General features: G+C 47.9%; 1 protein-coding gene across 1 annotated transcript in view; it reads right to left on the minus strand.

Annotated features, from left to right (window-relative positions):
• Positions 1-21,486, minus strand: part of COL4A6 (collagen type IV alpha 6 chain) — a 263,258-nt gene that overhangs the window by 28,146 nt on the left and 213,626 nt on the right. The window contains exons 9-23 of the mRNA XM_026478810.4: positions 18,272-18,334; positions 17,407-17,442; positions 17,188-17,229; positions 16,112-16,204; positions 14,727-14,780; positions 9,720-9,779; positions 8,622-8,666; positions 8,071-8,124; positions 6,763-6,832; positions 5,727-5,834; positions 4,676-4,816; positions 3,740-3,844; positions 2,522-2,682; positions 1,858-2,037; positions 1,111-1,294 (exon numbers count right to left, since the gene is read on the minus strand). Of these exons, the coding sequence (XP_026334595.1) occupies positions 1,111-1,294; positions 1,858-2,037; positions 2,522-2,682; positions 3,740-3,844; positions 4,676-4,816; positions 5,727-5,834; positions 6,763-6,832; positions 8,071-8,124; positions 8,622-8,666; positions 9,720-9,779; positions 14,727-14,780; positions 16,112-16,204; positions 17,188-17,229; positions 17,407-17,442; positions 18,272-18,334 (1,396 nt within the window). The remainder of the gene's footprint in view (positions 1-1,110; positions 1,295-1,857; positions 2,038-2,521; positions 2,683-3,739; positions 3,845-4,675; positions 4,817-5,726; positions 5,835-6,762; positions 6,833-8,070; positions 8,125-8,621; positions 8,667-9,719; positions 9,780-14,726; positions 14,781-16,111; positions 16,205-17,187; positions 17,230-17,406; positions 17,443-18,271; positions 18,335-21,486) is intronic.

Consider the following 21,486-nt stretch of genomic DNA (forward strand, 5'->3'; position numbering starts at 1 on the left):
GGGGCTTGTACCCTGAAAGATGGATAAAACCTGACTGCATAGACAAAAGAGGAAGAACATTCCAGAAACAGAAAAAAGAGGAAGAACATTCCAGAAAAAGGCCACCACTTGTGGCTTTGGACTACGGGCATAACACGATGATGGCAATAATTCACAAATATTACATCGGCAGCAGCATTCAGAGCAGAATTGAGTGGGGGAAAGTCTGGAGGTAGGAGATGAGAAACAATGTAGGAAGTTGTTGCCATTCACCCATCCACCCACCCATCATTCCTTCCAACTGCGCATTTATTCCAACAGGCAATGGAGGTATATTTGATAAGCTGGGCATGAGATAGTGGGCTCTTAATAGCAAGAAGAGGAAAGAAAGAATATAAGAAACCCTGCAAATGAAGAATAAGGGATGAGTTTCAAGTTTTCAAACTTCAGATGACTGTAAGTAGGGTGGGGCCACTAACGGAAACTGAAGTTGGGGTGAAGAGCTGTTCTGGAGGAAGGCGAGTTATTACATGGCTCCTTCACCATCTGCAAGCGGGGCTGTCACTCGTTAGAATTCCTACAGTTCAGGAACAAAAGGAAGTTCTCTAAATGGGAGGGATTTAAGGTCGGAAATGAGACTAGATACAAGTAGGGTCTCTTGTCAATCCGAGACCTCAGGAATGAAGGAAAGGTTCTTCCCCGCTGATGGCATTACCATCTAACTTAGAGGACACCTATCCCATCTCCTGCTCACCATCTAACTTAGAGGACACCTATCCCATCTCCTGCTCACTACTTCCACGGTACTTGTAACAAAACAGCCATCCAGCATCTGCTTGAAGTTTTCCGGGGACTGTGAGCTCATAAGCTCCCAAGGCAGCTCTGTTACTTTTCAGACTGGTCTGTTAGGAAGTTTTCTTACTAAGTGACACTGAAATCCACATTGCTCTGGGTAGGTGTACCACAGCATAATTATGTTCCTTTTTCCATATGGAAACCCTTAGAAATTGCAAGCAGTGATTATAATCAGCCGAGTCTCATTATCGGACACATTTCATGCACCTGGGTCATAGACACACTCTTCAAAGGCTCATTTCTTCTTGTCCCAGGCCATCTGATTTCATGACTCACCAGGAAGCCCAGGGAGGCCTTGTTGCCCTGGTAATCCATCGATTCCTTGATCTCCAGGAAACCCACGAGGTCCAGGAGATCCCGGCAGCCCAATTCCTGGGGGGCCAGTTGGACCACTGTGGCCCTTTTCACCAGGAAGTCCTGGTAACCCCTTTTCACCTGGGAAGCCCTGTCCACCGTCACCCTAGACAACACAGAAGAAGGAATGAAAGCCCAACGGAAAGACGGATCGGGAGAGGCTTCTGACCGAAGCAAAGAGGTAACCAGTGTGGCCAAAGCTTCATTTTTGGTTAAAATCCTCGATCCCTCCAGTTTCCCGATCAATTCCTCTAATTTGGTTAATGGGAACGAAGCTAGTCAATGATTCAAAAGCTTTTAGATTGGTGGTGGGAAGGGGGGCAGGAAACAGGAGCAAGGTAACAGTCTTTGGGGGCCCAGAAAGCAGTTGGATTCCTTGTGGGAGAAAGCTACTGAGAAGCTGAAGCATTTGAAGCAATAGGGTCAATTGTTACAAGCGTTTGTCGACTAAGCCGATGACCCAGGCCCAGAAAGAGATTCCCATTTTAACAAAAGGAAAAGCACAGAGCAAAGAGCGTCAGCGTCAGAGACCGGAAGAGATGCTGGGGGCTCTGTTCTGCCCTGTCTTATGGTCTAGTGGCCACCAGAAACCGTCCCGACCCCCCCTTCCCCCCGCGAAGTCAGATGTGAGGCTTTATAGAGCTCGTCACCCAGGAACGATCAACTTACCGGGAGGCCTGGCAGACCTGGTAAACCGGGTATTCCATCCCTGCCTGGGGCTCCGTTCTCCCCAGGGAGCCCCTGGGGGCCAGGATCACCCTGCTCCCCCGGCACCCCTGATCCTGAACTGAGAGTCTGTTCCCCTTTCTCTCCTTTGGGGCCTGTGCGACCGGGAGGCCCAAACAAACCCTGAGAAAGAGACAAAAGGGTATAATCAGGAGATTCAGACTTGGTAGGACTCTGGCACCTAGCCTGGATCTGACCTGAAGCAGATCCTTGGGTACCTTTTGGCACAGCTCTGGGCACTTGAATATGTCATCATCTTGGATCACAATTGCCCATTTAGTTTCTTATCCTTTGTCAAAGTTGAAATCTTTGGGGATGGTAACCTTGTATTAACTGGATTTTATCTTCAGGGCCCCAGGGCCATGCTAGGCGAATACAAATGATTTTGTGGGAGGAAGGGAGGGATTAAGGAAGGGAGGGATGGAGGGAACATAGTCAGGTCAATGCAGAAGGGGACTTTGGTTTTTCATACTACAGATCCAAACCCTGAAGCTTTGTTTTCTCTCCATCTCTCTTTCCTGGGTTTTAGGAAAGCGCTTGGGGCGGGTGTAAGGGGCCCTGGAGAGCTCCCAGTGCTCCCTCGGGGCCAAGGTTGGATAAGACTTACTGGAGCCCCTGATGGGCCCTGTGCACCCCCAGAGCCTGGATCTCCTCTGGTTCCTTTAAGGCCTGGAAGGCCTATGAGGCCGGGTGGCCCAGGCAGGCCTGGCTCCCCAGGTGGTCCAGTGTTAGGGACACCACCGTCGCAAGCACAAAAGCCCGAGTCCCCTGGGGGGAAAAGAAGACAATGGTTAAACAATGTGGACCACCTTTCTAAGAAAAAGGATGATAGGACACCGTGGGGATCTGTGCCTTGAACAGCCCCATGGAGGGATCCAGAAGGCCTGGTGACAGGTCTCAGGAAGTACGCTAGCTCCGTAGTGAATCAGGGAAGGGCCCAGGCTCACATCCTAAGTCAAAGCTTACAGTTCCCTTCCTTTTCCCTCCAAATAGTCCTCCTTGGAGCTGAACAACAGAGATGGAACTTGTAAAAAAAACTTCTGAACTAGCTCCGCTAGTAAGTAGGGACGTGTTAGGAGGTGGCGCTGAGAAAGGGGGAGAGGAAGTGAGGACTGCTCTGCTTGTGGCTGAGGAGAGCTGCTCATTCTGCGAAAGAAGGGGAAAGATCTCAGGTACTTGAAACCCCTAGGCCAGCCCCAAACCTCTCCTTGGCCAGCAGTCTCACCTCTGCCCCCACCTTGGCCTGGGCTGCAACTAAGATAAATTGATTTATTTGCGCTTTAGCATCGGGCCTTCCAGAGCGTGCAACACAAGAACCACCCCAAGGCCGCCAGACGATGGATGGAGCCGTGCCGCCGAAGGCTGTGCTAATCGATCAGCCTTTACCATCTGTGGGGACCTGTGGTTGTTTTCCTGGAGCCAGCTGGCTTTTTTGGAGTGCCAGGGCCTGACCTGTTCAGAGTCCTTTCCTTCAGGCTGAAGGTAATGATAAGTGACTTCCGGCCTTTGGCCTTGTGCACTGGCAAGGGTTGCAATGTGTGCTGGCTAACAGCCGGGGCTGCTGGCCACAGCTTCTGCGGGCGGATGGGGTAGGAGGAGGAAGGGGAGCCCGAGAGCCACTTCGGCCCATGTGACCTCAATTGCCAGCCTCAGTCTCCGAGCCCTAAATATGGAGCACTGCCAACAGTCCTATAATCAAATCCCTGATCAAAACCCCCAACTGCTTCTGTTCAGGTCCCCAAAGCCTTCGGTCTGCTCGTGCCCCAGAAAGCCTTCTGCAAGGATTTTGGGGGAACACAGAAACCCAAGGGGACAAAAAAATCACCTTTCATTCCTTTGAGGCCTGGGTTTCCTTTTGGACCTCGTTCTCCTCGGAGACCAGGGAAGCCTGGCTCTGCGTTCTGTAGGGTTCCAGTCTCAAATGCTGGACCTTCAGGAAAAGGGAAATGTCAAAGATGGTCATGTCACGTGTGACTCGGCACAGCAGCTCAGCGGCTAAGGCCTGTGTCCTTGAGGGTCAGCAACCAAAGCAGGGACAGGGACCCAATGTCTGAGGCAAGTCTTATGGCCTGGCGGCCCTCTTCACTCTACTATGACTTACAGAAGGGCTACTACGTTCCAGGCACTGGACTAGACACTGAGGGCATAGGAATGACCAAGCCAGCTTCAGTAAGTCAGCGGTCCCAATATCTACCCCAGAAAGTGCTCTTGGGACAACAGAGGAAATGGGTACAAGCTTCCTGGGGTTTAGATGACATGGTCATGGGGCTTAGATGACAACGAAATATGCTGGGCCCGTGACCAGCCTTTCTCTTAGAATCTAGGATCCCCTACTCAGAAGACATAAGGAGAATAAGGCCTGTCGAGGCTTTGAGCAACCCTCTTGAGGACCCAGGCTTGGCTTCCCCCGTCTCAGGCTCCGAGCCCACCCTACTGGAGCCCTGAGGACCAGGGGAAGCTTGAGAGAGCCAATGTTGCCTCTTCACGAGCCGCGAGACCAGAGGCAGAGGGGCTGATAACAACGGAGGGTGGGATGAAATGAGTCCACAAATTGGAAGGCATTAGGGAGCGACTGGGCATCGCGGTTGCCTGAGCTTCTTGCTCCTTGACGTACGCTCTCACCGCTCTGGTTGCTCACCTGTGGCAGCATCATGTATCCTGGCTATTCTCCTGTGAAATGCTCTCTCCCTCAAGAATCATGAGCTCTGCAGTCCTGATCGCACTTGAATCTCAAGATCGAAGAAAGAAATGAACGACTTACCGGGGGGCCCCGGGAGGCCGGGCAGGCCTGGCAAACCATCTCTGCCAGGGGACCCAGCTGTCCCAACTGTGGTGCGGCCTGGGTTTCCTTGGTCCCCCTTCAGACCTGGAACTCCTTGGGGCCCTAGGGCACCTGGGGCACCTGGAAGGATAAGTCCACACAATAATGCTAATCGCGTCATCCTATTGTCCCGGGGGTGTTCCAATCAGCGGCATACACTGGAAACTCACTCCAAGGGAAGAATTTGGGAGACCATTTGTCCTTCTCTTGCGTCAGAGTTAGAAGGGTCCTTAGGAATCATCTAGCCCAACCTCCTGGGAAGTTGAGGCCCAAGGACATGGGGAAACATGGTCAAGGGTGCAGAGCTGTTTGGTGGCGAACCTGAGCGGGAAACCTGGTCTCCAGTCTCCCTCTTTGTGATTTTTCAAACTCGGTGGTGGGATCAGCTCTACCCTTCCCCCCAAGGTGTTGCTTTCAAAGCACAGGGCTCCTTACAGATGCCCATCTCCAAGGAACTTAAAAACGGATGCCTTTCAAAGCCCTGTCTGAAGCTTTATATTGGGCTCATCATGGCCTCTGGGAATCTGGCACGGCCGTTCTCTATTCCATACTGCAGAATGACATAGGGGTGCGCTCCTCCAGTGGTGGTTTCAGTCATTGGCTCCAGGGCCATTTAGTGTGTGAGTTAAGCACGGAGTGAGGGTCTGGGTACCAACTCTCCTCTGGGCTTTTGTTAGCTCCTGCTGGCAAGCATCAGCTGGGATGGCAAATACACAGAAGAGTGGTAGGGCTCCAGCAGCCCAACACAGCCCCCTCTGGTTGCTGCAAACCCCAAAAGGATTGCCTAGCAACACTCTGTCATTCAGGCCGAAGGAAAGCTGCTCGCCCAGGTCCTATCATATACATTAGCCTTGGGCTGGTGCTGGAACTTAGTGACTACAGCCTACCTTTCCTTTGACTCTGACTTCGTTTGTACCCAGACCAGACAGGGGTGTAGAAGGGCATGCTGGGCACCAGCGCGTCTGTGCAAGGGTGGGTTAATTTGTTTCACCTGGTAAAGCTGGCAAGCCGGGGACGCCAGAAGGGCCAAGCAGGCCCTGGATGCCTTCATCTCCTTTAAGTCCTGGGAGGCCTGGCATACCGGGGTCTCCAGGATAACCTGGCATTGTGATGAAAAAAAAAAAAAGCAGTAAGCAAACCCAGAGGAGGACCACAAATGCCACCGAATGCCTAAGAAGGGTTGCAAGGAGATGTCCTCAGGGTAGAAGTCTCTTTCTTGCCCTTCACAGGTCTCCCAGATGCTAATGGCCTTGCGTGATCATGGGCCGACTGGAGCTAAGGCTCCACTAGTGTTCAGAACTGGTCTGGCCGGGGCTAACCTTCCACGGTAAGATCTGGTAAGTACTAGGAACGTTCTTCTACTATTAACCTGCTGTCATGCCTTAAACGTCTACCATCTGGATTAAGGTGTTGAAGTCTACTATTCATGTTATGCCCATAGGTTCCCAGGAAGTCACTGTCAATCATTAACACCTGGGCTTCAATGAGTTTACTGGACAGGACATGAGCCAGAGAGGATGAGAGGGGAGAAATAATTTCAGAGACCGAAGCAGAAGAGATACAGTAGCAGAAGCCTTTGCCCAAGCAAGCAGTCGCTGGAGACACGGGGCATAGAGATGTTGGGAGAAGGCAATGGGAACAGTTGGATACTTTCCCACCTCCTATGCAATTGTCAAACCCAAGCATGCATGGGATCACGCAGATGAGACCCCAAGGGTCCCATAGTATCAGGCTGAAGTCAGCCTTGCTGGTGAGGATATCAATTTTCAGCAAGCCCAGGCCCAGTTCGACCAAAACCCTAGTCTTAGTGGACCCAGCACAAACACAGAGTGTAGGCCTTGGCTTCTTTGCCCAAAGACATTAGAGTTAGCTTCACTTCCCAAGTACAGGACCCCTGAGGGACCCCTGAGGGCATTGGCTTTAGCAGCAATCCAATGGCTGACAGAGTATCCTCTTAACAATTACAGGGACTATAGAATGTGATCCCCGGTCCTTTATTTTTCACTCCAATCAATGAAAAGTTGCACCTGAGATCACAGCACCATCTGTATCGATGAAAACATCTGGGCCCGGCAGGCCAATGCCACCCTTTTCACCCTGTAAAGATTCAGTTGGTTAAACACAAATGAATGTTTGTCTGTGACCTTATCGCTCAAGCTCTATGTGCCCTCAAAGCCATTCCTCGGGAAAATGAAAGCTTTCTCCTTCTGCAACTCGATTCCCAGGGCCAACTGGTGCACAGTCCAATAAATTACAGGTGAAGGCAGCGCAAAGCAGGCCAGGGGCCTGACGCTCAATTTGCAAACCTGTCAAAAATAAGGGATCCCAATTTTATTTGGCAACCTGACTCCCAGATCATCTGCTTCTGGGCCTGGGACACAGATCCCAAAAATAGACAACGTTGCTGCACCAAAGAGGTGCAAAGGAAGGGGCAGTTTCAACTTTTCCCCCCCACTCTAAGCAGGCCCAGGACTCTGCTACCGTCACTGGCCTTGTTAGTGGGTGATTTCAGGCAGAGGAAGTCAAAGGAGTCCTAAGTCCCCCAAAAGGGGGATTCAGGTATGAGAATCAGATACAGTGGCATATCCCGGTGGGGTGGTAGGAGCTGCCTGTCCCTGGTACAGACGATAAGGGGATGCATTGTCTGTAGAGAATTTAAAAACAACCATAAAACCAAAATTTGGCTGTTGTAAACGATGTCAGTCGTAGAATGTTCCTCCTTGTAGAGATGGATTTGCTCCCGCAGCCCTCCCCCGCCCCTTGCTGTTAGTCTACCTCTGGTCAAGCAGTATCTAAGGTAAGGAGGGCTCATTGGCTTTGTGTGCTCAGAGTAGGGTTCATGCACTTCGCATGAAAAGAGTAACATTTAAAGTGTTAAAATAGTGAAAGAATACTTCATCTCATAGGTAGACATTTGCTATGGTCCAGGTGTTTGCATCCCCCCTGCCCCCAATTCATTTTGAAAACCAAATGCCCAAAGTGATGGTATTAGGAGGTGGGGCCTTTGGAAGGGGATCAGGTCGTGAGCGCTGAGCCCCCGCAATTGGGACTAGTGCCTTTATAAGAGGAGGCCAAGAGAGCTAGCTTGCCCCTTCCACCATGTGAGGACACAGTGAGAAGTCAGTGACCCGGAAGGGGACCCTCACTCAACCATGCTGGCACCCTGATCTCGGGCTTCTGGCCTCCAGACCTGTGAGGAATAATTTTCTGTTTTTTATAAGCCAGCCCGTCTGTGATAGTTTCTTAGAGCGGCCAAATGGACTAAACAGCATTTATGGGAATTCTTCACCCTTCCACCACCCCAATCCTGGATTTTCACTTCCCAACAACATTACCTTAATTCCTGGGAATCCATTAAGCCCAGGGAAACCTGAGGACCCCTTCTTGCCCTGTGACAGAAACACAGTTACAACTAAGTCGAATGTCTTATAGCATAAGAGGGACTGGTCTTTGGACGAGACCAGGGCAAAATGGCACAGGGATCTTGGTTGGCCTTCCAGGGTATGCACGGATTCTACCTGACTCTGGAGCATATACAATGTTCCAGAAGGCAATATGGCATGAGGTAGCCAACTTGCCTGTTAGAAGGTGTATGGGCCCCAAGGCTAGGGATACAATACAAGCAGGCTGGCCTGCCTAGCGCCTGATAACACAATAAAGAAGTAGGACCATGGCACAGCACTGGATTGGTCAACACTGGATTACTCAGCTCTGTGGGTGAAGACAAAAGAAGAGAGCAGCTGAGATTATACCCATCAAAGGGAAGTGGACAATTTGTATTATAAGCAGTGGCTCCCTCTGGACCGATGGCCATGTTAAGTAAAGCAAGGGGGTCTTTTGATGAGAACGTTACATGCAGGCTTTTAGTGAAATTAACCAAAAGTACCTGACTCCCTGGAGGGCCTTGGAGTCCTTCTAAACCCATGGGACCCTGTAAAGAGAATGGAACCACCTTAGAAAGATTAATAGCCCTCACTAGAAAAAGCCAATAGACCTACATAACAAAGCTTTCCCACTGAGCTCAGAACTTAGCCAGCTCCTAAAATCAGGTCAGAGAATGTCCCTAGACCTAGCTTAATGACTTCTTTCTAAGCACTAATCCATCAGGCTGAATAGCCACACAGAGCAATTTTAAAGAGCAAAATAAATGGAAACATTTTAAGTACTGGGTGGAATTTGGTAGAAAGGCTGGGTGGTATTATACTTAGTCTGCATTAGTTCCAAGTCATGACATTTTTAAATAGATTGTGGGAGGGCCTCTTGTCTCTCACCCCAACTGCATTCTTTGCTGGTGATTATGTCTTTTTAAGACAAGGGAGTAGAGAAAAGTAGAGAAATAAATGGCAGCGTAAAGGGCAAACATTGTTGAACACTCAAACGATTCTTAACGAGCTTTGTGACTAAGCCAAAATCACCGTTCTCTAACTGCTACCTCTTTAAGGCTAAGGTTGGCCAATTGCTTATAGCCTAACACCTAAGTGCCTGAAGCGTTTAGAATCACGAAGGCTAACAATTATTTCTCCGCTTGAAGAGGGGTTATTACTGGAAATCGTTGACTGCAAATGTCACTCACTATGTTCTAGACCATCCCAGGCTTGTTTCCGTCCTATAAAAATTCTACTTGGTCCTCTGTCACTTCTACAACATCTGCACCCTAGCCCACGTTCCCCCAGGACAGAAGGTAGTGAAGGCAAGACAACGCTCACCCCATCATTAGCCCAGAAGACAATTCTCTATAATGACAAGGAAAAGAAGTTAGCTGAGGAGCAATTCCTTATTCAAGAGAGCCACTAAGTCAAGGAAATGGGGGCAAAGTGAAAAGGAGGAGGTCTGAGGGACCTGGCAAAAGGTTGAGGAAGAGAAATAAGAGAAGCTTCGGTGGCCATCCAGTTATACAACATAAAGATGTGAACAGGACCAAAAAATGGACCCAAAGGACCGGATAACCTGACAGGCCTGGACAAGCAACATTCTAGGTTCATACCCTAGGTCCTGGCAAACCAGGGATTCCCTTTTCTCCCTTTTCTCCAGCAGTTCCGAATCCCTACAGGAAAAAAAAAAAAAGAAACCACAAGTTATAACATCCATTTCCTCATAAGTCTCCTGGCTCTGTCCAAAGCAGGGAGGTAACTTGGAATCAATGCCGTTGCCATTGGGGGGGGGGGAGCTCACCACACTGTCTCTTGTCACTGTCTGAGAAGCCCATAGGGCCTAAGAAGAGTTTGGACCATTCATTCAAGGTTCCCTCTTGGTTTTAGAAGTAATGTCTTGTCCCCCTGAACATGATTACATGTATTCATAGCCACGTGCAGTACCAGCATAGAAATGATTAAATATCTAACTTCATTGGTTTAGTGGACGGGGCGACTAACACTCGGAACACTTCAGCATCTTGTATGGGTTACAGAATGGATGAGCCAGCCAGGTTTTCAAACTTCCATTCCAAGGCCCTTTGTATGAGAAACAGGTTGCCTTCTACCACCTAGGAGCTTGTTTCTTTGTCCCTCGAACGAAGAATTGTGTCACTCCTTGGGGGTCAATACTAGAGGGAAGAGCTTTTGCCCTTTGGAGGCATGATGGCTACATCATCCTTTTCGGTGGGAAGGATTATTTCTTTCTAGGTGTGGTCTAGGCCCTGCGGGCCCTAGCAGTGCCCCAAAGGGCACTATGAGATGGTCTTCAGCCCCTCTTGCCCTGCTCACAGGAGGTGAGGGCTTCGTTGCCATGGGCATGACCTGGAGACTCTCTAGGGACAAGCAGAAATCCAAAAAGCAGAGTGAGTGAGAACGCTTCCTTCTGGGTCCAAGGCAAGAACATTCTGGGCCCTTGAGATACGGAAGAGTTCACTACCAAAGTGTATAATGTCTTTCGTGGCAAACTTTGCCGAGGCCATTTTGTTGTTATTGTTTAAATGTGGAATTTTTTTTTCTTTTTAGATTTTATTTATTTATTGGACAGAGAGAGACACAGCGAGAGAGGGAACACCAGCAGAGGGAGTAGGAGAGGGAGAAGCAGGCTTCCCGCAGAGCAGGGAGCCCGATGCGGGGCTCAATGCCAGGATCCTGGGATCATGACCAGAGCCGAAGGCAGACGCTTAACGACTGAGCCACCCAGGCGCCCCTAAACGTGAAATTTCTGGAGCATAGGTTTTGGCAAACAACATTTAGGCCTATTGTAAGAGTGAAGGAGGCAGTGACGCTTTCTCGAATGTGAGTTTGTGAAAGACAGTAAATGTTGTGTCGCTTCTCCTGTCACCCTCTTGATGTGACCTGCCTCAGCTGGTTGTGCAGCCAATGCTTGAATCCCACTTCCAGTGTTTTCTTCCTCTTATATACTCAGAGCATTCCCATGGGTACTGAAAGTGGGCTGAATAGCCCTTAGCTTTCTAAGCCCCAGTGGGTTTTTTTGATTGTTGTTGTTTTTAATGTAGGGTTTTTTTTGTGTGTGTGGCTTTTTATTGTGGGGTGGAGGGTGGAGTGCGCGTCTGGGAAGGGTCTAGCTCAAAGCAGACTTTGGTTCCCGCCCATCTTTCTTTTTTTTCTTCATCTATAGCTGTGTGTCACATGGCTCAGACCCCACGCTGAATAGGATTTCTATTTGAAAGGCCTGTGGGTCAAGCTGAACACAAATTTATTTGAAATCTTAGGGCTGCATCTCAAATTGGAAACCAAGGCATCCTGCCACCCGGTGGAACGCGTCTCTGGGCCTCCAAAGCCAGGCGCCATGTAGCCTTCCCTGACCTGTCCACGGCAGGTGTGGCAGCCCGCACGGCCCCAGACTCTTATCAGCACGGAGATGGCTCATGAAGGGAAGTCTGTAAGCAGGAGGTCTACACCACACTCACTTCCATCTCCTCTAAGACGCACTACTGCACGCCAAACACACACAAGGTCGCTCCATACGTCCTTGTTGAATTAAACAGAATGACCCAGAGAACAAAGCAAGAAGTGAAGCAGGTCCAGGAACTCTCATGCAGTCTACCTGTCTTGCCCGCAGTTGCAAAGACAAGAGGACCTTGTCCTCCTGCTTCAGAAAGCAGAAGGGGGTGGTGGGGCCCCTGGGTGGCTCAGTCGGTGAAGCGTCTGCCTTCGGCTCAGGTCATGATCCTGGGGTCTCGGGATCAAGTCTCACGTCGGGCTCCCTGCTCAGCAGGAGAGTCTGCTTCTCCTTCTCCCTCTGCTCCTCCCCCCTGCTCTTGCATGCTCTCTCTCTCTCTCTCTCTTTCTCTCTCAAATAAATAAAATCTTTTAAAAAAAATTTTAAAAAATAAATAAATAAATAAAAGAAAGAAAGCAGAGAGGGTTTCTGGACTCTCGCTTTCTCAGAGAGCTTGTGCTACCATGTGTATAAAAATAAATACCTAAAAAGTTTAAGAAGGAAAAAAAAATCAAAGAAACTTCTTTGTGTGCGGCGGGGGAGGTTAAAGCCAATGAAACAGACGTGACTTGGCAAGATACTGGGCTGTGGGTTCAGTCTGTCTCCAGACCGTGCAGGGAGGCACCGTACAGGGCCCTGCTGACCAAGTTGTTCTAGCAAGATGTCCTGGGACCCTACCGCATCACAGTCAGGGCTTGCCAGGAGCTCTCTGTCCTGTACCCACTGCTCCCAAACTCCTTCTCACCCACGTTCAGGAAAGCCTCTTTAGAGCCCTAGCTTAGCTGTTGCGAGGCCTACTGGCTACTGGCTAGGGCCCTGGTCTCCTGCTATTTTTGGTTCAAGCATATTTAGTGGCTCTGCAAAAACTCAAGTTCAGCCACGTGGCCAGGAGTGGGGGGGTACGTAGTTCCTGAGGCAGGGGTGAGGTGGGTGGTACGAGGGGCAGGAGAGCCGAGATCGCTAGGCTGGAGCCAGGGGGTGTCAGCCCCGCGGCCCAGTGACGGCCACTTCAGCCACGGGTCCTCAGAGGTATGCTCGCCTGAGAGGCAGGCCACCATGCAGCCCCCTTCTGCCCAAGCTTCTCCCCCGACCCCAAGCCGGCTCCCCATGGCCCCAGCTGAGCCAGGGGAGATGGCTACACCCACCTGCACTACTAGGGCGGCTTCTTGAACCGGGAAAGGGGGAGCCTGGATGGGGCTCTGTCTCACGACCTTGAGATTGTGACCCTGAGATCGGGACCCTGAGCTGAAATCAGGAGTCAGACACTTAACTGACTGAACCACCCAGGGGCCCTGTAACTATGCTTTTAAAAAGTTCTTATCTCTCAGAAATACTGGAGTCTTTTATGTTGAAATAAGTCTGTTATTTGCTTCAGCTTGGCTGAGTTGTTAAATGTCAAAGCTGAATGATAAGTACACAGCGGGAGCATTATGTCATTCTCTCTTCCTAGTATTTGTTTAAAATGCTCCATAATAACAAGTTTATTTATTTTTTTTTTTACATTTTCAATCCATGCACTTCTCTTCATTTTCATTGCTATCACCAGAGTGCAAACTGTCCCCTCTTCTCCCCTGGCCTGATGTAGTCGTCTCTGTTTGCTGCTTCAGCCTCCCCTCATCTTCCACACCCCCACCCCCAACCCCTGCCAGAGTGATCTTCTTAAAAATGAAAGTTAGGGGGGCGCCTGGGTGGCTCAGTCCGTTCAGCATTGGTTGGTTCTTTTTGGCTCCGTTCATGATCTCAGGGTCTTGAGATCAAGCCCCCCCCCCCAGGCTGACTTCACGCTCAGTGGGGAGTCTGTTTGAAATTCTCTCCCTCTCCCCCTCCCCCTCCCCCTCCCCCAGCTTGTGCTCTCTCTCACTCTCTCTAAAATAAGTAAATAAACCTTTAATAAAAATGCAAATTAAAGGGGTGGCTGGGTGCATCTGCTCAGGTCATGATCCCAGGGTCCTAGATCAAGCCCCGCATCCCATGGGGTCCTTGCTCAGTAGGGTGTCTGCTTCTCTCTCTCCATCTGCCCCTTCACCCCCCCCCCCCCGCCCTGCGCTCAGGCGCTCTCTCAAAGAAATAAATAAAATCTTTAAAAAAATGCAAGTTAGAGCCTTCCGATGGCTTCCCATTCCACTGAACCTAAAAGCCACATTCGACCTACAAAGGGCTCCATGCTGCGGCTCTGACCCTGGCTCACTCTATTCCACCCGCTTGCTCTCTTGCTTTTGCTCCAAAGCCATGAGCTTTTTCCAACCTCAGGGTCTTGGCACTTGTGGTTCCTTTGGCAGAAAATGCTCTTCCTGATCCTCACGGGATTTACTTCTTCATAATGTGCACTTCCTCAGAGAGGCCCTTCATGACCGCTCTGCCCAAAGTAGCCCACCCCATTCTCACTCCACGCTCCATCACTTTACCCTTTCTTTAACCTTCTATGTATCACTTATTATGATACAAACTTGTTCTTGATTCATTTGTTTACTTGCTCATTGTGTCTCCTTCCCTCACTTCCCCATTAGAATGAACTCTCCTCAAGGACAAGAACTTTTAAGTCTTTGACTGTTATTCACTGTTGTCTAGCTGAATGCCTGGCACCTAGGTATCCTTCAAAACGTATATACGTTGAGTGAAAGACGCTAAGATACAATGGCAGATAGGAGAGTGAAGATAGGATTACTAAGATTAAGTACTATTCACTGAACAATTGATACGTGCCAGGCACGCAAAGTCCTTTCCCATGCATATTGTCTCATTTAATCCTCATAACCACACCATTATCATCCCCCCTCCCTTTTTGGAGGGAAGCTGGAACTCAGGAAGGTTAAGAAACTTGTCCAAGGTCACATAGCTAGAGATCGGTGAAATCAGAGGTCAATCTTAGGTCTGTTTTCATTCTAGAGCTTGAGCTAATAACTGCTAAGAGCTAATAACTAGCCTCGTGAAGAACCATGCTAATGTCCCCACGGGTTTGAGAAAGAAGAACATTTCCTTAAATGCCTTCTAATAATGAAGATGGTACAGCACTCTACAATCAGCACAGGAAGAGGTCTTCCTGTTAGCCTGCTACTGCTACAGCTTTTGTCCAAGCAGGTCCTTGAATACATGTTGACCAAACGGGGAAACTTACTGGGAGACCTGGAGGGCCACTTATTCCTGGGAAACCCGGAAGCCCTGGTTCACCCTGGAAAATGAACCAAAGATTAGTGAGTGGCAGCAGGAAACAGTGAACATAAAGGATATGGCTCCCCTGAGCTTCTTGGGCTGAGCAGTGGACAACCAAGGGGGTATCCCGTGGCATAAGTTCCCCAGAATCCCCAACTAATACCTGCACCAGGATATCAGTTTGGGGAGCCCCTGTGGTACGGGAAATACCAAGGCCCATGGCAGGGAATGAAAACTGTTTAAAATAGAATCTCAAATGTTGAAGCTAATTGGGAGACAGAAAGGATGATCATCTGCTGTCTCTCCAGTGGAAGGGGCCGTTCAGTGTGATTTCTTGTTGCAAATTCTGGGTTGCAAAGAAATCAACAGTTTGGGGAAAAGAGTAACAATTACAGTTTGGATGGGGACCCATAACACTGTAATCTGTTTTTCCTGGATATTCTAATTTACCTAGTTGTGCCATGGAAGGGCTCCCTAAGGTTTGGGCATGATCAGGGAGGCAGGCAATCTTTCACATGCTCCCAAATGGTTCCCAAATTAATGATTACTTTCTGTAAACTGGAAGAGGGCCTGGAGCTGTTGCTTCCACAAAGACAAAATTAAAGAAATGGGAGTAAACACCTTCCCCCACCAGGGTCCCTTGATCATAAGCCGAGAATCACAACTCTTAAGGGAATCCTAGGAAGGAAGGGAATGCAGGTTACTGAAAGATATCTAGCCGCCTTAATAGCATACAGTCATTTGAATATTATGAGGTTTATACACACTCACATCGAAATAGAGATTATAACATATCTCAGCTAAACAGGTCTATAACTTCAGCCTCGGTAGTTCGTATCAGGCGAATTAGGGCATTTACTGCCACTTGGTGACAGTATACATTATACATTATACAGTATACATTAGGGTCAAGCTTTGAGGGCAAATAACTTCTTTAAAAAGATAACTTAAAAGCAAGCATGTATACCCTATGTGTATTGTCACAGTGCTTTGGGGACAACATAAGTATTGAGAGTTTGGGAGTTAAGAGGGAAAAAACCCCAACTACTTAATGTTTGTTTTAAGTTATTCAGTACCTTGATAATTGAATTTGAAAAACAAAAACACAGAAAATAGTACTTAAACAAATGTTCAGAAGCCCAGGCACACTCATATCCATGCACCCAAACACAGCCTTTTTAGAAAGCTTTTCACAGGGGACAACACAAAGAAGTCTTTACCCTCATTTCCAAACAAAAAAGCATGACCCAGAACCCTCTATTCTTCTAGTAGAGTCTGGTTATCAAAGTTGAACGTTGGTATTAATAGGAAAAGGGTGGTTAGCATTTCCTATGCTTAAATATTCACTACCTTGGATCCTTTCTTCCCTTTGGGAAATCCCATAAATTCCAGCTCCCCGGTAGAGGGTGGGGGTCCTGCAGGGCCTGGGAGGCCAACATCCCCCTGTAAGATCAAAGGGAATGTTAAGCAAAGCAGAAAGGTTTGTCCTCTGGATGTCATTCACAAATAAACTGTCCATTCCTTTGGCCTCTTTACTCTCACCCTTGCCTCAGCAAGGAAGCAAAATGCTTGGTACCAAGGAGTGGGAGGCATTATAAGCCTGGCCAAATGCATTGCGTACCAGAACTGCAGAGGGAAGAAGCAAGATGAATGAAAGGAAACCACAGGTTCGTGGTTGCCAGGGTCATGCATCCAAGGGTATTTAAAAGAGAGCAAAAAAGGCTTTTGAGCAAGGAGAATGGCCACCTCTTGGCAACGGTGATCAGACTCTAATTGGTCCAGTCCTTGCCAAGAGCATGAACAGAGGCAGCGAAATCTGTGTTGGAACATTGGAGGCTGGATTTGCTCCTTGGAAGCAGTGCGATCTACAAGAGGCAGCCATGAAAGGTGGAGAGGGCAAGCTTCCAGGCTCCCAAAATCTCTCTATGGTTTGCACAGACAGAAACAGGGGAACAAGGGAAGGGAAGTAGAAGAAAATGGTGAAGGTTGAGGAGGAGAGATAGAGGGCATATAGAAAGAGAGACGGGAGGAGAAGGAGAGGAGGAAGAGGAAGGGTGGAGGGAAGAGGAGAAGCAAAGAAAAACAAAGGGAAGGTGACACAATATATGGAGCATCGGCGAAGTACCCAAGTGGAAGGAGGAGGGAATCGATTTCAACAGAGTATGTTTGTAAGACATGCACACCTCATAGGTCGGAAGCAGGAAGACTACAGTATTTGGAAGGAAAAAGACCCCAGGAGCTTACATGTGGCGTGTGTACAAGTAGCCCCTCCCGGGATCCCACCACAGGACCCACGTGGAGTGGGAAATGCTCATTTCTCAAGGCAAAGATCCAATTCCCCTTAAAATGAGCAGGCACATGTGTGTAGCCCGAGATGCTTCTGGGAGCATATGGGATGCAGATTGTATTTTCCAAAATCTATTTACCTTGACTCCTTTCTCTCCTTGGAAACCTAACCCCATATTCCCCTAGGGAACAGGGTTGTAGGGAGGAAAAACAAAATCAATTATTAAACAAGTTCCAGGAACTTAAATTGGAATTCAGTCTTTCACCAGAAAGTGTGTTTAACCACACCAGAGTCTTTCTGAGGAAACTAGAACACTTAATGGTAGGAGGCCAAATGCCCCAAAACAAAGTATACTTACATCAGGACCAGGGAAGCCAGGGGGACCTGGAGGACCCTATATTAAAAATGAAAGGAACGAGCACTTGTTAGTTCAGACAAAAAGAACCTGGGCGTGTGGAGAGTCACTGGAGATGAGTTTCCCACCCCCCTTAGTATATTCTCGCTTTAGCGCAGCAAACTGTAGCTCCCTCTCTCATGGTGCCCTCCCCCTTTTCTTAAATCTCCTTTGAAATCTCCCAAATTGGCCTGATAACCATGTCCATGCTAAGGTGGTAAAGACTCATGCATCGTTCCTCCCAATAAGCTAGACATTTAAAAAATAATGGCCTTGGGCAAAGCTAAACCAAAGTAATCGGTGGTGAGATTTCATGCACCGGAGAAAGAACATTCTGGAAACAGGCCTTTCCCAGAACCACATGGGGATAACTGGTTATGTTCTTTCTGTGATGGTGAGGGCAAATAGGTTTGGTATCCTCAGGATAGGTAGGTAGCCCTGTCCAAGGTGCAGTAATGGAGAATTCCGAAGCTGCTTCTGTGTTCAGGGTGGGTGATGGTGGTGACGGTGTGATTAATTAGCAGGGTCTGTCATGGGCGAGGGGGTGGAAGGTGGAAATAGGTGTGCCAGGCAGCTGCCATCCCTGGGCTGTACTTTAGGTTGAGCTAGAGTCAGAGGCTTAGGAGGCACAGAGTGGATGGTCAGAAAGACTGTGATAATTACAACAAACAGCCCCTTCCAAGAGAATGCGTCACTTAAATCCTCCAAGAATGGAGGTTGCCTTTTCCACTAGGAGAGCCTACACAGGCTAATATATTTAATCCGTGGCCCGGTGGGGAAAGCATTCATGTGAGTACTGTGATCATGTGGTCTTTTAGGTTGGTCTTACCTGCAATCCTGGTGGTCCCATGGGTCCTATCGCTCCTGGGGACCCAGGTGCTCCTGGTGGACCCTAGAGAGGAAAGTTTTTACGAAGGTCAGAAAAAAAAAGACAGTTTCTCAAGAAAATTGAAAATATACATCCACAAGAGTTGCACAAGACTATTCATAGCAACTTTATTCATAGTAGTAAATAATTGGAACTGTCCCAGGTATCCACTGATACGAGGACTGATAAATAACTGATACATCTATACAGTGGAATAAATATTCAACAATAAAAAGTAACAACCTACTAATATACGTTACAATGTGGATGAAGCTCAAAAGCATTGTGCTAAGTGAAAGAAACCAGACCCCCCCAAAGGCTACGTATTATATTATTTTCTTTATATAAAGTTCTAGAGTGGGAAAAACTGAACTATGTTGGAGAGAAATCAGAACAGTGGTTTCCTTTGGGTGGGGGCAGAGATTGACTGGGAAGGGACAGAAGGGAGCTTTCTGGGGTGATGAGAATGTTCTATACCTTAAGATGGGTTTGGGTTACAGAGGAATACGTCTTTGCCAAACTCAGCAAATGTACCATTTAAGATGTGTTTATTTCATTGTATGTAAACTTTATATAAAAAGAAAAACCGCAAGGACATATTGAAGTCTAGCAATGATAGGGATGCTGTAGTACTTAGAGGTAAGAGTACTATTCTCTGCAATTTACTTCGAAATGCATCAGCCATAAGACTGATTGACGGATGGATAGAGATGGATAGAAGGATAGAAGTGGGATAAAGCAAGTATAGTAAAACTTTAATGGTGTGGGTGTTCCCGGCAAAATCCATTCCCCTTTGCTCTATATTTGAAAAAATTTTATATTAAAGTGATATAAAAAACAAAAACTTCAAAAGAAAGCAAAACACTTACATCAACATCAACTAAAGTAGACTTTGGGACAAAGAGTATTACCAGAGATGAAGAGGGGGCACTTTGTCATGATAAACTAAGTCAGTTCATCAAGAACACATAACAATCTTAGATGTATGTGCATCTAATAGCGTAGCTTCGAAACACAGGAAACAAAATCTGATGGAACTGCAAGGAGAAATAAACAAATCTGCAACTAGAGTTGGAGAATTTTAACATACCCCCCTCAGTAATTAATAGAACAGCGAGATTAAAAAAAAATCAGTAAGGACACAGAAGATCTAAACAATGCCGTCAATTACCTTGACCTGATGGACATTTTTTAGATCACTTTACCCCAAAGCAGCAGAACACATATTCTCTTTAAGTGCATACGACACATTCACCAAGATAGTTTCGCATGCTGAGCCATGAAACAAACCTCAACAGATTTAAAAGAATTGAAACCGTACGGAGTGTTGACCCAAACTGCACGGAGATCAAAGTAGAAATCAACCATATAAAGATAGCGGGGCAGCTGCCAAATATCGGGAAATTAAAGGACGCACATTTCCGTGGGTCAAAGAGAAACGCAGAAGGAAAACAAGAAACCGTTTGAAACTTAATTGCCAGGGACAGTATTACAAGCAAGACAATAAAATCTGAAGAGAAAGATGGTATGGGAAAATGGATGGCCTGATGAAAATAGGGGGATGGTGATGAGGGGATAGGTAAGGGACGGAGAGGCTAAGCGAAGTCATAAGAAAGTAGGGGTTCAGAGGCCCCAGGAAACAGAACGCTTCTTTGACAAAATAACCTGGGGTCCCCTTACTGATCACAAATCTCTTATTCAGCCACCAAATCATCCTCCCTGATCTAAAGGACTTATTGATCATGCCTGTCAACACTGTTGATGAACACTGTACCTTTGTGGGCAGAGCAATGAATCCCTAGGAGAAGCTAGGCAGACAACAATGTGGATGTGATTCTGCAAATGTAGGTAACACACCCTCTAAGCCAGTGCTGTCTGGTGCTGGGGACCCGTCCGCTCTTGGTCTTCACTCACCTCTGTTCGCATGTGTGCTTGCACGCATCCTGTTTCTTGTCTACCTCCTCCAACACTGCTCTCTCTGTTTAGAAAGCTTCCTCCCGTTGCCGGCCAGCCCAAACATCACCCGCAGTTCTCAGAGGCTATCTTCTCCATCTTAGATATAAAGTCTCCGTGATGTATCTTTAGGCAGACAGCATCTCTTCCTCCAAGTTGGTGAGGAATTATTTTTTCCATTTCTTTTTTCCCCCCAAGATTTTATTTATTTATTTGACAGAGAGAGCCAGCACACAAGCAGGGGGAGTGGCAGGCAGAGGGAGAAGCAGACTCCCCTCTGAGCAGGGAGCCTGACACGGGGCTTGATCCCAGGACCCCAAGATCATGACCTGAGCCGAAGACAGACGCTTAACCGACTGAGCCACCCAGGCGTCCCTGGTGAGGAATTCTTATGCCACGGTCCTACTAGTTTTTCATATCTTGGTGTGTGTGTTGGAGGGGGTAGGCAGAGACCTCTGTCTCAGGGATCACTCATGGCACCTTGTGGCTAGTAGGAGCTCAATAATGGCTCTGGATGAAAGAAGAAAGGCAGGAATCCTGACATAGGAAAGAAGAAAGAAAAAAGGGGCTTTTCCAAAGCCACTTCAAAGGAAAGCAACAATGACATGGCAACTCAAGGAAATACAAAGTTCTTATTTTTTTAAAGGTTTTATTTATTTATTAGAGAGAAAGAGAACTTGAGTTGGGGCAGGGGCAGAGAGAGAGGGAGAAGGAGACTCCCCACTGAGCAGGGAGCCTGATGTGGGGCTCGATCCCAGGACCCCAGGATCATGACCTGAGCCGAAGGCAGATGCTTAACCGATGGAGCCACCCAGGCACTCCAGAAAGTTCTTATTAATACAACTCACGCCCTCTCACAGACTCCCAGTTATTAAGAGTCCCTAAAAGGAATTTCTAGACAGAATAGCTTTCACAGAAGAGTGTTCTACTTCTTTTCTGTTTTAACTCGCAGCATTCTGAATGCACAGAGAACAGTTAGTAGACGCTTGCTGAACGAAAGGCGAAATTCTTTCTTAATGCATCACAGGGAGTAGGCAGGTCCCTGGCCTAAGAGTCCCAAAGGCTGCCTCCTGTGTAACTTGGGCACATCCCACCCTCTCAGAACTTTTTCACCCAGAAAATGTCAAAGGTGTGACCCGTTCTACCTCAACTGTCCAGAGTTACCTTGAGAAAGTGTACAAAGACCTTTGAACGCCGTAGCAAAGAAGAATGCAAAGGGACCC

The sequence above is a fragment of the Ursus arctos genome, chromosome X (assembly GCF_023065955.2).
Source record: "Ursus arctos isolate Adak ecotype North America chromosome X, UrsArc2.0, whole genome shotgun sequence".
NCBI lineage: Eukaryota > Metazoa > Chordata > Mammalia > Carnivora > Ursidae > Ursus > Ursus arctos.